The sequence below is a fragment of the Diplotaxodon limnothrissa genome, linkage group LG6 (genome assembly GCF_057381915.1).
Source record: "Diplotaxodon limnothrissa isolate DT_005_m linkage group LG6, D_limnothrissa_male_GT1.1, whole genome shotgun sequence".
Classification (NCBI taxonomy): domain Eukaryota; kingdom Metazoa; phylum Chordata; class Actinopteri; order Cichliformes; family Cichlidae; genus Diplotaxodon; species Diplotaxodon limnothrissa.
Window position 1 is genome coordinate 31390045 of NC_140601.1, and position 15262 is coordinate 31405306.

The 15262-nt window shown below is 36.8% G+C and overlaps 1 protein-coding gene and 1 long non-coding RNA gene across 2 annotated transcripts in view; one reads left to right on the forward strand and one right to left on the reverse strand.

The window, feature by feature from the left end:
• LOC146630856 (zeta-sarcoglycan-like) overlaps positions 1–15262 on the forward strand; it is a 183135-nt gene that overhangs the window by 152129 nt on the left and 15744 nt on the right. The window contains exon 6 of the mRNA XM_085354997.1: positions 1901–2024. Within this exon, the coding sequence (XP_085211123.1) occupies positions 1901–2024 (124 nt within the window). The remainder of the gene's footprint in view (positions 1–1900; positions 2025–15262) is intronic.
• On the reverse strand, positions 10799–12846 carry LOC146630858 (uncharacterized). Its single transcript, XR_014906240.1, has 4 exons — positions 12803–12846; positions 12323–12401; positions 11849–11944; positions 10799–11086 (listed from the first exon to the last, which is right to left on the reverse strand). It is a non-coding gene; the product is annotated as an uncharacterized LOC146630858 (long non-coding RNA).

Below are 15262 nucleotides of genomic sequence, written 5' to 3' on the forward strand. Positions count from 1 at the left end.
TGCCTTTGTGGTTCTCCTGTGTCTCATTCGATCATTTTGTCATAATGAACTCAAAATGGATAGACCTTTATATGTAGTCCACAACTGCAAATCAAATTGTTTATTAACAGAGGCTAATCTGAGCAGTGAATAATTGTTGCAGACAACTAATGAGTGGGCTAGAAGGTCAGTGTTCAGTGTCCAGTTCCAGTGAGATTGGGGGATCCACAAAACCTTTTCAGAGAAGCCTTGAAGATCTGGAGCACATACCAAGGGGTTTCTAAAGACAGAAACAACAGATAAGTTACAAGGAATTAAAGAAAGCATGAAACAAGTGAAGCTTGATATTACTGCTACAGCAGTTGAACAACCTGGTAAAGGTGGATGAAAGAAGGTGGTCTTTATATACAAAGGATGAATAATGGAAACCAGGTGTACACTGCCTCCCAGTCTTGATTAACTGCCACACCCCAGAGTGGCAACCTGTTATGCCTTCATGAGCAAGAATAAGGGAGAAAATGTGAGTGAAGGCACAGAGACCATGACACTACTAAAGTAGCTTTTTTTTTCTGTCAGAGAATGTTTAATTTTTCAGATTGAATCTTCAATTGTTCATTTTTTTTCCCCACCACAGTGCGTGTGTCAATTGTGTGAATAAACAGTTTTCAGCTTCTACACAGTAAAAGTAAATGACTTTAGCCCGGGGACTGTAGTCTAGTGAGGACATTAACAGTGGAAGCTTGATATCATCACCAAAGTGCTCCTGGCCAAGGGCTTCTTTCCTATTTCTTTTTTACGTCCATCTGTTTTTTGAACACAGATCTGACAAACATCATGAGTTCAGTTAATTTAGTCTTTGGCTTGAACACTTTATCCTTTCAGCCTCTCCGTATGGATTGGGAAACCAATCTTTTGAAGTGCCCTTGAGCAAAGCTTGTCTGGAAAACTTCCCCTATACTGAAACATGTTTGTTATTTGGTCTTTGGTGTGTATGTGGTGTGTAACTTGTTATACTTCACATCAAAAATTGCTCTTTATTCGATTTAATTTGCCAATATGTCCTTGAGCGAAGCATTGTGCTTATCTTACTCCACCAAACTGTTTAATCACCTTGTATTATTTTCAGCTTCACACAACCTTACCTACTGACCCTTCAATGCACCTGTATTCTCTGAAAGAAAAATACGTTTCTGCTCACTAAAATTAAATTGCTTTTTTTTTTATCAAAACCTGAAAATGGATGTGTCGCTCTGTAAACATTACATTCTGTTTATTTTAATATGTATTAAACATGTGAAAAAAAAAGACTAAATAAAAAGTTTAATACAATTTTCTATGAAACTTTACTGTGCAATGCTAAAAAAGGAGTGTACTTTTATTCATTGATTAGCAAAAATGGCTGTCTCAACAAGCTTTTCAAGAGCTTACTTGATAACCCTGAAACAGGGAAGTCTAAATACATGGTTATGTTAGTGCTTATTACAAAGTAATCACAAATTCATTGATTTCATGAAATTTCTTAAGAATATAGTAGGGCTCTATCCAAAATTTTCAGTGTACATTAATCATTAAATGAGTAACTGTGAAAGTTCAAATTTTGTGTTCAAGAAGTTGTATTTTATTGAATGTTTTACCTTGTTTACCTACAGAGTACGATGCTCCGTACTCACTCAAGAGTAAATATTCAGTTGTTATACAAGAACCTTTATTGCTTTTGATTGAAAAGCTGGTGGATTAAAAAACTGTGTTCACAAAACAGTCACTGAGAAAGTTAAAAAAACAAAAACAAAATCATCTAATGGCAGCTGAAGCATCAACCTAAAATCACCCTGCTCATGTTCATACTACAAATCCTTGCAGGTGCGTGTGTCTATTCTTTCCAGTGCTTCCAGCATGACTAGACTGTGCTAATGGTTCTCAGGTTGGAATCCCCAACTCGGACCCTAACTCTAGAGGCCCCCAGAGGTGTGGAGGTCAGTGCTGGAGTGGGAGATTTTACGGCATCTTGTAGAAAAGACCTCCTCTTGCAGTCCTCAGAAGGAGAGGTGAGTGTGAGCTTACATTGTATTTGTTTATGCATGTGTGTGTTTGCATGTAAAACTGTTTGTGTACATACTGTTATGTTTTACTGTGTTGGGTATCTGTGAGTGTTTGGAAGAGAAATGGAAGTTAGAAGCTAGGGTGGGCGATATATTGAATATACTCAATGTATTGTGGACTTTTCCACGTACAGTGGTTAAAATGGCTTTATTGTAATCATCGAGTATAAGTTGCCATGGTTATATTAAGCTGTCTGCAGGTAATTTACTGAGTTTTTTTTATGAGTTTTTTTATGCCAATGCTGCGAATGTATTATTAACCCGTAAAATGTTCACTGCGTTGAACATGGGTGTTTATATACTACCAGACAGGGACAATATGGTGACAGCGGGAGTTTCAGACAAGTGAGGGAATGAGACTCACTGTCGTTTGGATTTTACAAGGAGGATGTTGAACAAAATCCGATAATTTACAAAATGTGCAGTTAAACTATTCCTGCAAAACGTAGGCGTACCAGAAATGTATCCCACCAGCTGAAAAGTCATCCACTGAAAAATTTTTATAACCACTGTCTTGACTTTTGTTTCTGTAATTTGAGGTCATCACATTTTTTATTTTACAATTTTTATATGTTATAAGCTCAAAAGAGCACCTTTTTAATTTCGGTTGTTTTATTTTTCCCCGTGAATTCTTGCTTAATGTCCTTTTTTTTCCTTACTATGATCTTTTGTTTGTTAAAGAAAGAGACATACTGTGACAGTATAGTCATTTGTGAAAAACCTTGGTGGGCAATGGATGGTTAAAAAGCGGTTAAAATGAAAGATTTTAATTAATTCAGTTTTTTTGTATTTAAAGTAGAAAAAAAATATTGAACGGTTGATTTGAATGAGTACACAAGTGCAATTTTAGGCACCATGTGGTTGAAAATAACATTGCTTTTTGGAGGTTATTTAAAAAATATCGTGCTAAATATTGTGTCTCGTGATATAGCCAAAAGATATCACGATATTAGATTTTCCTTATATCGCCCAGCTCTATTAGAAGCTGACAAAAATAGCTATATTTATATGTGAATACAAGAGAACACAAACCAGTTGGGTGTTTTTGTTAGTGTGTGTGTGTGTGTGTGTGTGTGTGTTCTTTAGACTCTGTGGCACTTCATTAAAGTACCTTATTAGGCTAATGACCGTCATCAATCCATGCGACCTTGTCCTCCTTTTTCTCCCCTCCTCTGCTCATCACTCCTTTCTTCCTCTTTTCTATTTGGGAAAAGTGACTTCATTAAAGCTGGTTTGATGAGATTCCCTGTCAGTTGTTGCTGCTGTGTGTGTGTTTGTATGTGTGAAGTGTCATTGTTAGCCTGTTATCTCACTGTCAAGCTCTTTGCATAGCAGCCTGCCACATTGCGTGAGCACCGAAGCAGACTTAGCCATTATCCTTATGTGTGGCTGTAAGTGTGTGTATGTAAGTGTGTGTCAGCCTGCCATATTGCATGTCCGCTGGAGCATAGTGTGTCATTAACTTACTAATTAACAGAAGAATGACCCCCACTCGTTGCACTCACTGTCATTGTCAGTCACACTCACAAACTGACTTCTACTACAAATACACACACTCACATTTTCTCACACACACACCAACAGACACAAACAGGTAAAAGTTGGGTTCTCTTCTCCATTTCTCATTTCCTGTGTTTTATCACAATCTTCTCTCTTCTTTCTTCTCTTTCCTTCTGCTGCTGTTGATTCTTACTGCCTTATTCTCATTTGCTTATCTTTTTTCTTCCACCGGGCCTTACTTGGAAAAAGTACATAACAAAAGCTACATATAACATGATACTGTGGATACAAATTCTAACTTTAGCATATGATAAGAATACAGTAGTCATAATAACAAAATGGGAGAGCTAGGACAACATCTATAGGATTACCCCAATATATGTAGTCATACGGACTATACAGGAGTGAAATTGTTGATGATGTGTAGAGGGCATGGTGAGGTTTAGTGCACTGTATTGTCGTTATAGTAAAAATGGCATAATAAAACTAAATGAACATAAACACCTGTTTTGCAGACAGTGTAATGTGTTTGTATCTGGACAATAGTCCATTTATCTAAACAGTAATTGCAGATCAGGCTTTGACAAATTGCACAGACATTTTCCACAGTATTGTGCTTTATTGTGCAAATTTTGAAGTCATGTTTAATGACGTATGAAATATATAATGTAGGTATCTAACCGCACAATCGTAAGAGTGTCTGTTATTTCACAATACTATTTTTATTGCCAGGACTAAATTATTTAAAATGTTTGTATCTCCAGCTAACTGGAAACACTGTCACTTCATAGATACTAAATTACCTTTGGTTTATTTAAACCTGGCATATGTTTAGTTTTTAGGCTAACAGCATTTTAACTTTAAACCCACACCACCACAGTAGAAATTCCGTTTAAAGACATGAGTTTGATGAACCAGATTTACTAGTACTTTTCTGTTAATTGCCTGTTCCACCCAGCAGAGGCTGTCAGTGTTTTTAACAATGCCCAGTCACTCCAGCTTGCCCCATCAGCTCACTTGTTCCACTTTACTTATGCTATGTGTATTCGTACTCTCGGTTCACCACTTCACTTGGTAACTCAACTAACAATCCAAGAATCTTCCACAAGACACAAGCAAACAGATTAAGTTAAAATTATTATTTTAATTAATGATATTTTTCCAGAACAAATAGAGGGAAGAATTGTAACTTTTAATCTGTTTCTAATATAAATACTGTAAAAATCTAATACGCTGCATTTAAAGTACTTTCAAGACATTGCACCTCGCTGAAAGAAAGCATGACCACAACAACAGAGCTGTCAGGTGAAACAATGGAAGGGATTATCCATCTAGTCTAAGAAGGAAACCAATATCAAAAATTTATATCATTTACTACACAGAATCAGTTCTATCTATGATTTGGTTCAAATACAAACAAAATGAGAGGGTTATAAAAGGAAAATATTCAGGTAGACAAACGATATCAAAGGATATCAGTGGACTAAAGTGAAGCAATTTTGGTCATTGGATGACTGGATGAAAGTAATGTTTAACAGTGATGAATAACAAATCTGCTTTAGCAGCAGAGGTGATACTAAAACTTTTAAAACTGAGAAAACAAGCAGTTTTCCTCACTCATTTATGATCGGGATTTTTTATGCCATATAAAGGATCAGAGCATGTGGGAATCATTACATTATCAGTAAATGCACAGGTACATGCTGAAATGTTCTCATTCTGTCCAAACATTAGCTGTAAATTTGGGTTAATGAAGATGAAGGATTTTTTCAGAATGATAATCCCACCAAGCAATGTTTTTTTTTTTTTTTTTTTCGTTGTTGTTGTTTTCAGAAAAGGCATTTCAGCTCAGTAATATGATGACAAGTAAAAAGTCTGGATGTCAATCAGAAAATTGTTTTTGAAAGGAAAGGATCTATCCTGGAAGAAGGATATTTTTCCCTTTACTTCAAATAGAAAAAGAAACAAAAAACATCCTAATAATTAAAATAATATGAATACATTTTTTGAGGAGTGCCAGAGGGAAGCCAGAATGTTCAGCTACTAAATAAAAAAGCGTTTTATGTTGTATTTATTATTTCTTTTGTGTGTTTATTATTTTACCCATGGGTTGTAACTTCCACTCAAAAGAGATTTTCAGAACATATAGTTTTCACTCAGATGACAGCAGTCTGTGTGACATACATGGCAAGCTTACAGGGAGTTCTAAAGGAGGTTATGAACTTATTGAGTGTTCAGAAGTATTAAAAATCCCCAAGGACTGTCTGGTTCCAGTGAGTGGGTACTCATTCGAACAGTGAAACATTTCTAGGGACAGAGAGTGCGTGAGTCTGCAAGTTCAGTGGCATTTGTTTTTATCCTGTTAGGATTGTTGTTAGGATGTGTGTCATGCATGGAGAGGAGACATTCAATTGCCTGCCTTGCAGTGCCGATGATATATTTAAGATTGTCTTTTAACCAAGTTCATTGTCAGAGAGCATCATGAAAGTTTTATTGCGAGACAGATGATTTTGAATATGTGCATATTGCTGATTTTTTTCTGATGTGGCTTGTGTGACTACCATGTAGTTGTTTCTGTACATTCTTACAGCTTCAAAGAATAAGAAAATAATTTTGACAAGGCTTTTCCCTCTTATTTCATCTTTCCCTCTACAACTTTACTTTTCAGCAAGTCTCTCATTCTGTCTATCATTGAATTATTACCTCATCTTATTTTCCTTTCTCTCATCATTTGTCTCATTCCTCACCTTTCCTATGCCCTACTTCTCCTTTCTTTTCTCCTCTTGTTTTTTGTGTAACCTTCTCTTTCTACATCTTCTTCTCTTCCTCCACCTCCCTCTTCTCCTCTGCAGCCCCTCAGTCCTTCATCTCTCAGTAACCCAGCCTATCTAATTAACTTTCCACTGCTAGGGTTATACATCACTGTAGCTGTCACTTCACAAGAAAAGGGGAGGGGAATTTTAATTCTTACCTCTTTTCTGTCATCTCTTCCTTTCTCTCTCACTCCCTCTGTTTCATATGTTTAGTCTTTGGTCTCTTTGTGGTCTTTGTTCATCCATTATCTCTCTCTGTTTCTGTCTCCATCTCTGTCTGTCATCCCAGCATAAATAGATGTCTCCCTATTGATGGTGAACATTAGCATGAGGCAGAGTGTAACAAGGGTTTTGGTGTGGGCCTTTAGCAAGACTTGATACCATGAAAGGCTTGAGAAAATGAAGGATTTGTGGTGCACTGCTTCTCAACCTCCTCACCCTTTATTACAGCACTTGTCAGCTTTAGATTAACAGAAAGAAAAACCTTGTTCACCAAAGGTATAAGTTTTGAAATGCTAAAGAGGGCTTATATAAAAAGCTTTAAATTATCAAAATATAGAAATGAATAAGGTCACACTTGAAAAGAATACAGCTTGAGTAGAAGATGTGAATGAATCTAAGAATAATTACTGTGGAAAAACGTGTTATCATGGTAAAATCTAAACTCCAAACAGTATCCTTAAGAGAACCGTCTGAAGCTGCAGTTTTTTACTACTAGAGTGCAGGAGCACATAATGCTAATGGTTCAAGCAAGGGTCTAAGGCTGTGGCAGGCTTTTGCAGATTTCTACAGAGTAGCCAAAGGGAACACATGTTCAGCTGATCACTGTATCTGAAAGTGAGTCTGTTCCACAGCAGGAAGCACAAATACTCTATCAACGTCCAAGTACGGTGCAACTCCACAACTTTAATTACCAGTGCCATGGCTAAATACCCGGGGTCCAACTACAATTCCTTCATTTTGAAATATCATCAACCTTTTTCCAGAAAATGAAAGATGGTGGTAGCGGTTTTTATATGATTTTTTTTTCTTTGGGAACCCCTCATAATGAATTAACTTATTAAGCTTGTATTTATTTTCTGTAAGGAGTACATTATATTTGGGGTGTCACCCTGGTCAAAAACATTGTGGCTTCATGTCAATCTTCACATGGAATAATTAATCATGGGTCAATACTGAAGCTTACAAAGTTTCCACCTACTTATTTAATGGATTAGGTTTGCCTGCATTGATTTCAGTCTGAAATACATACCTTGCAAAAGTCTGGAGCCAATCATCTTTGCTTTACATTTTACTAGAAAAATAAAGAATAGGTGCAAAAATGATGAAACTATAGTATAGAAGGCAAAACCAAGTTTGTACAATTTGAAGAGGCTTGTTGGTATTTTAAAGGGACCACCTTTATCCTTCAAAACAGCCTGAAATGTCTTAAGCAAGATTTCTTCTGATTTCATAAAGTAGTTCTTGAATGACATCCAAGGTTTCTTTTTATGTTGGCTGTCTTTTGTTCCCTTCTCGGTCAGGACGAACCCACACTGCTTCAACAATGTTGAGTTCCAAACTCTGGAGAAGTCCATGAATGATAGTGTTTCACTGTGTTTTTATATTCTTCAGGAGTATGTTTGAAAATCATTGTCAATCTTAATAATAAAGCCATGGCCAATCAGATGCTGGCATTGTATAGTAGAGCAAAGGCTAACTGTACTTAATGATAATTCCATCAAGTTTGACAAGATCTCCAAAACCACTGGATGAAATCCAGCCAAAACATGACAGATCCTCCACCAAGTTTTCTATATGGCTTTAGACACGTGGTGTTGACCTCCTGTCAGAAGAGAAATGTCAGTCTTGGCTTTACTTGATCTCAGTGTAACATTTGATACAGTTGACCACAACATATTACTCAAACTACTGGAGAGCTGGGCAGGTCTTTCAGGAACTGTACTAAACTAGTTCAAAACATACATAGAAAACAGGAAATACTTTGTATCAATAGGTAACTTCACATCTGAGCAGACAAGTATCACATGTGGAGTTCCCCAAGGTTCCATCTTGGGACCCCTTCTGTTTAACATTTACATGGTCCCACTGGCACAGATTATAAAGAACAACAAAATAAACTATCACAGCTATGCAGATGACACACAAATATATATCACAATGTCACCAGGAGACCGAGGCCCTGTACAGGCTCTTGGTAAATGCATTGAGGAAATTAATGACTGGTTGTGCCACAATTTTCTCCAGCTAAGCAGAAACAAAACTGAAATAATAGTCTTTGGAGCCAAAGAAAAACAATTACAGGTCACCAGAGAACTTCAATCTTTACACCTAAAACCACCAACAGGGCGAGAAATTTGGGTGTAGTGATGGAGGCAGACCTAAAGCTCACTAAAGACCTCTGAGGTCTTTGCACTGGCTGCCTGTCCGTCAGAAGATAGACTTTAAAGTTCTGATGCTTGTCTATAAAGCTCTGAATGGTTTAGGACCAAAATACATCAGTGACCTCCTGACCCAGTATGAACCTTCCAGATCCCTCAGGTCATCTGGATCCTGTTTTTTATCAGTTCCCAGAGTCAGAACCAGACACGGAGAAGCTGCATTCAGCTTTTATGCTCCATATATCTGGAACAAACTCCCAGAAAGCCTCAGATCAGTTGAAACACTCAGTGTATTTAAATCTAGGTTGAAGACTCACCTGTTCTCAGCTGCATTTGAATAAACCACCAAATTCAAAATTTACATTTCAACTACTGAATTCATCTACTGTTCCTTTCTTGCTTTTTTTCCCATTTTAAATCATGATTTTTATTTGTTTTGGTTTTTTAATGTCTCTGTAAAGCACTTTGAATCACCTTACTGTTGAATTGTGCTAAATAAACTTCATTTTATCGTTCCATGAGACCAGTTCCCACTGATTTTTAGTCCAGTTCTTGGGTAAGTTGTGTAAGACTACCTCAGCCTTTTCCTTCCTTAAGGAGAAACAGGGAGTAACACTTCCATTGAGACCATTACATTCAGTAAACAGTAGATGGGCCAGGTGTATCTCTCAGGTCCAGTGTCTTTGCTGGATTTTCTATTTCTTAATGACTTTCAGATGCTGTTCACTTACTGTAGAATTTTTTTTTAAATCTGCCACTTCCTCTTTTGTCCACCTCTTGTCCAGTTTCAACAAGGGAAAAAATATGTGTTTTTGAAAACAGTTTTTTCCCAAGTCATCTATAATGCGTTGGACATCAGCATGTGTCATTTAGTTAGATGCCTTTTTATGTTTAACAATTCATATGTCAGTGTTAAGTGCCCTAACAAAGAAAAAACATTCCCTTGAAAATGGCCAGATACAAGGACTGGACTGAAAATGAGTGAAATTTCCAAAAAAAGAAACCAAAAAAGTTAATAAACCATTGCTCAAGAGCACTTAAAAAATTAGAAGAAAGTATAGATCCCTGAAAGAAAAACATAAAGAAATAAGGGTTGGCTTGAGGCTTTTCCTCGGTACCATTCTCCATTTTATTTCTACCTCATATGACTTGCTAAACTCAAGAGAGTGATAATGTCCACAGTATAATAAAAGTGACAAAATCCACATAGGCTTGGGTGGATACACTGTAAACCCGAACAAGTTGACTGAACTTAAAACTTTTGTGGAAACTGATTACCTCAAAAGATTTAAGTACAAAAACTCATATCTTCTAAGTATGGGGTACTCAAAATTTGTATTTATTGTTAACCTAAAAATTTTAAATTATATTTTATATTTTATTAATTGAGCTTTACTCAAAGACTGTATACTTTAATTTCAATATTTTTGTGTTTCTTGTAGTTTATTATTTTGATGCAACACAATGCAATTATATTACAACCTAAACTCAAATTATCTGATTATTAATTAAAAGATATTTATGTTGTGAGTGTAGACTACTAAAAAAAAAAAAGTACGGAAATTCAGTTACTTTACATTTTGTTTATTTAACATTTTTTTCATGAAAATTTAAAAACATCACAAATGTTTTTATAAAACAACTAACATGGACATCGGCACCATAAAGTGAGCATTATAAATTCTGTGTAGAACATTTATCTTTTTATAAACTCACAAAGGACGACATCAGTCCTAATTGCATCTTTCTCAAAATACACAAAAATGCAAAACAAAAAGTCAAATACTAATCACTTTTTTTTAAATAGAAATGAAAAACAATTTTTTAAAATGGGTACAAAGACGATCAGCTTCCAAATAACCAGATAAGGCAGTCAAGTATAGGAAAATTAGGTAAACTGATGGAGTTAAATCCACCCAAAGCCTGTAGTAAACTTAAAGTGCTTAAAGTGCTTCAAACAAAGTGCTCAGTAACAGAGTGCGTGTCCTGACAAACATTGCCTTATATTCCTTAACAGCATGTAGGCAGGGGTTTCAGGGGTTTGCCGTCATCAAGCCCCATGAAGATATTTTGGACTAAGGCAAATGTGTGAACCAGCTTCCTGGGGTAGTCTAAATGCAGAGCATAGATCAAGCCAAACAATAAAGCAAATGCATTTGCAAATCTGGGAATATCACGCATCACCTAGTCGCCTTTCACCAAAACAGCCATGCTTGAGGAAGTAAAATGGACTGGACTGGGAAGCGCCGTCGGTAACCACTGTGAGAAGGGCAACTGGAGTGTCAATGAGGGTCGACTCATCCAATGCGTCCGCCTGGAATAGACACAGTATCAATGGTAAATGGCCTGTATTTGTATAGCGCTTTACACATTCAGTCATCCAGACATTCACACCCATTCACACACTGGTGATGGCAGCTACATTGTAGCCACAGCCACCCTGGGGCGCACTGACAGAGGCGAGGCTGCCGGACACTGGCACCAGCGGGCCCTCTGACCACCACCAGTAGGCAACGGGTGAAGTGTCTTGCCCAAGGACACAACGACCGAGACTGTCGGAGCCAGGGCTCGAACCGGCAACCTTCTGATTACAACGCGAACTCCCAACTCTTGAGCCACGATCGCCCCAATTAAATGAGTAAGGTTGGTTTGAGAGAATGTGACAAGCATGACCTGTAATCTAGCAAAACATTCAGCAGTGTAGTGGGTTACTTTGTAACGAGTTAGGGTACTCTACTTTTTTTGAAAAATGTACATTAACGTGTTAGCTTCTTGCATTACATAATTTGTATTTTTATTATTTTTCTAAAAAAAAAAGTAATTTTTTATTTCATGACTTTATCTCAAAAAGAAACTAAATCTTGACTTCAGCCTGGTTTTTGGGCCACCTGCAGCATAGCCATAGTGCTGTGATACGCCTGTGCCCTGCTCCTGACCTGTGTGTGTGTGGGTTTTCTACAGAGAGGGTATTTTGTTTGTACAATTTGGTAGCTGCTAGGGTATTAAATTGTATTTAAAAAAATCCATAGCATTTTATCTTACTGGCAGAATTTAAGTAATGCAAAAATACACTTACATTACATGTCTAAAAGAATTCTGGGTCCTCCTCCCGCAGGTATACAGGAAGGGCACGAAGTACTGCAGTGCGTTTCACGTTGATATCAGGCGCCTCCTAAAAAGGGAAAAGAAAAGTTCATTTAACGCAAAGTTTTCAGGTGTCATTCTTTGGGGAGAATACATGTTTATGAAACTGCATGACATCAGACTCTACTAAATTTTGGAGACTTTTCTTTTAAGATACAACCTTTCTGTCTCTTGTGACAGAGAGTATGTTTCTTAATCATTTGACAAAAACCCTACACAGTATTTTAAAATAGTGTTCTCCAGATCAGAGCTGTGATCTATATAGAACATGGGGTTCAAAGCAAGGAAAAATTGTGTGTTTATCAGTGAAACTTTTAATTTGTGTTAATTTTATCATTATCAATATATGAAATCTTCACCTTAAGGGACTTAATGAATGGTTTCTTCAATAGATCTTTCAACTCACCTGTGTTTACTGTCTCCACCTGAAATTAATTGCAGTCTGAATTTTTTTTTCTTCTGTCTTTTTGTCTTTGGCCTTCAGCCTTGGAAGAAAAAATAAAAATATTGAAAACCTTATCAGCACACTAAATATACAACACCTTGCTATATTTCAATTGTTTTAGATAGAAGTTGCCACTGCTAGCTAAGTCACTTTTGAATGATGCTAATGAGAAGAAAAAAAAAAAAAACCTGCCGAACAATGAGGCTGCTGTTGTAAAAACGCCAACTTTCTTGCGTTGTGTTTTAATCGGTTAAAACTGTAAAACTGACGACATAATCTGTTTGAAAAAGAGCGCGAACAACCGCGAACAACTATTCACCACCTGGGTCTGTGCTTTTTAACACAACAGCGCATTCGAAAACAAGTTATTGGCTGCAACATATTAATATACTTGCTTTTTTACGGAAAAAATAAACATAACGAAGGTTCCGTTTTACTTACAAGTTTCTCCAAATGTGTTCTCCAGTCGCTCGAGAAGGGCAGCCATATTGAACAGAATTTTCTGTCAACGTCGTTCAGGTTAGAGAGAAGACGTCATGACGTCATGACGTCCACATGCGGAGCTCGGAAAAAAACATTTACTCAAAAATCATAATTAAGAAAGCAGTATTTACTCTTAACTTCTAAGCCATGTACAATTATAACTGTTTGAATCGTTAACCGAACAGAAAAGTTTTAAGTTGTTTCAACTTTGTGAGGAATTTTAATTGTTATATCCACAAACTTTATAAGTCAGGTAGACTGTTGGGGTTTACAGTGTATAGTACATGGATCAAACACAGAAATATCAACTGGGAGATTGCAGTTAAATAAAGACCAGTCTGGTTTGAACAGAAACAAAAGTGACTTTTCATTTGGGATGATAAAACCTAAGTGCTATATTAAACCTTAATAAGGATCTGGAAATGGGCAAAAAAAAATCTGAAACATAAAAGGTGGCAATCTCATAATTGCAAAACACATATCATATAATATACAGAACTAGAAAAAATCAAACACAACCAGGCACACATGGTGAAATGTGCTGAGCATAATCTTCAGAACAAAACGAACAAAAGTAAAAGGTTATCCAAAGTAGTGCATTCAGTAAAATGAAGTCAATTTGTTCAAATCTTAATAAATTTTTCATGGATTACACTATTTTAAATAAGGTTAAAAATATGCTGTTTTTAAAATAGATTAAATTAAGAGCACATTATGAAGATAGATGATAAATATACCCAAAAAGAGGTCAAATAAGATATGAAAAAGTGGCATATTTATTGCATTACTTTTTTGCCTTCATGATTGCCTTTGATGGCCTTTGGGACACTGAAATGCTGGTCATCCAGTTCATATTCACCCCCCTGAGCTTGTGGAGTCTCTGCTGTCATCCTGAGTCAGCCAATTCAGTGCATCAGGGATTCATTTGTGGCCTGTTGAGCCTTGACCAGAGCACACACAGGCATAGCCAGATAGCTCTATCATACTGTGTCCTCAATGTCAGTCTCATCTACTCAGTTTGTCTATTTTTTTTTTTAATGAAGTCACTGTCACCAAATCTGGTTCCAAACTGTGTACCTCTGTTAATGTTTTGAAATCATATAAGCCTATAAATTAAGTATGATGATGTTAAACTTTTTAAACGTAACCTACAACATCCATCACTGTGTATCGCAGTGTTTTCTGTCTAGCCAATTTCTCTTATTTGCTCTCACATGAACCACCTTCGTATTGTTTCTTCCAAATAACATTCACTTTTTTTCATCTACAGTGCCTCTACCTACATGGAAAATATATGTGTCGCGGGGTCCTCTCCTAAACTTCTCCCAACAAATGCAGGCGTAGTCAGGAAGCATTCAGTGTGGATAGTTTATTCGGCCGGCCTCCCAGGTGCACAAAAAGATTATTTACAAAGAAAATAGAAAACTAACTCAATTCAACACAAAACAAACATCTGTACAAAACACAAGCGGCTGAGCCAGTCTGCATGTTACCCTCTCTGTAACATCTCACATAATGCCCAGGTAGGCCCTGACAGCCTTCTTTTATACCCCATTGCCCCTCCCACTAGGCATAATAGTCATCCCTTCACCATTTCTTTTCCCAAAACACTCTTTTTTTCCTCAGCTTATTTCCAGCTGTATTCCTACAATACATATATATGTGTATACAGACATTTATGGCCACTTCCAGGCAGTCTACAGTGTTTCACAATAACAAAAAAACCAAACAAAAATAATGCAGTTCATGTGACCTTTCAAGCGCTATTTGAACCCCAGAACACCATACCATCGGCTTGCATAACCACTCGTCTTATTGGCGATCACAGAGAGTATGCGACCGGCTTTATTAAAGGTAAGCAAAAAAGAATATGTTGGCCACCCTCTGCTCAAAATTAGGGATGGGTATTAATAAGATTTTCACGATTCCAATTCCATTTTCAATTCTGTTTAACGATTCTATTCTTTATCGATTCTCTTATCGATTCTTTTTAAAAAAGGAGAACACTAAGATCGATTAGCTTAGAACTTTGTTTTATATCTTCTCTTTGAACAAGATAGAAATTTAGGAGTAACATGGCCTTACAAACCCAACAGTGAGATCTTAAGAGATCCATAGCCTACGGCTCTTCAATGGGGTGTCACAGGGTCCCCAGGAAAAAAAAATTGTAAATGTAAAATAATAAAATAAATATTCTTCTGTAGCAATAACAAAGTATAAAATAAATTATCCAGTAATGTCCCTGCCTACAATTAAACGCATTCACTTACCGAAAATCGGGGCATCTGCTGTGGCAAATGGGTGCAAGCCTTTTACCACAAACCTAGTCACTGCTCGGTGACATTCGTCTATCATGGCCTGAAAGGAGACGCTACCGGTAGACTGCAGCGAGAACTGCCAGCATCTGAGCCAGCCAGA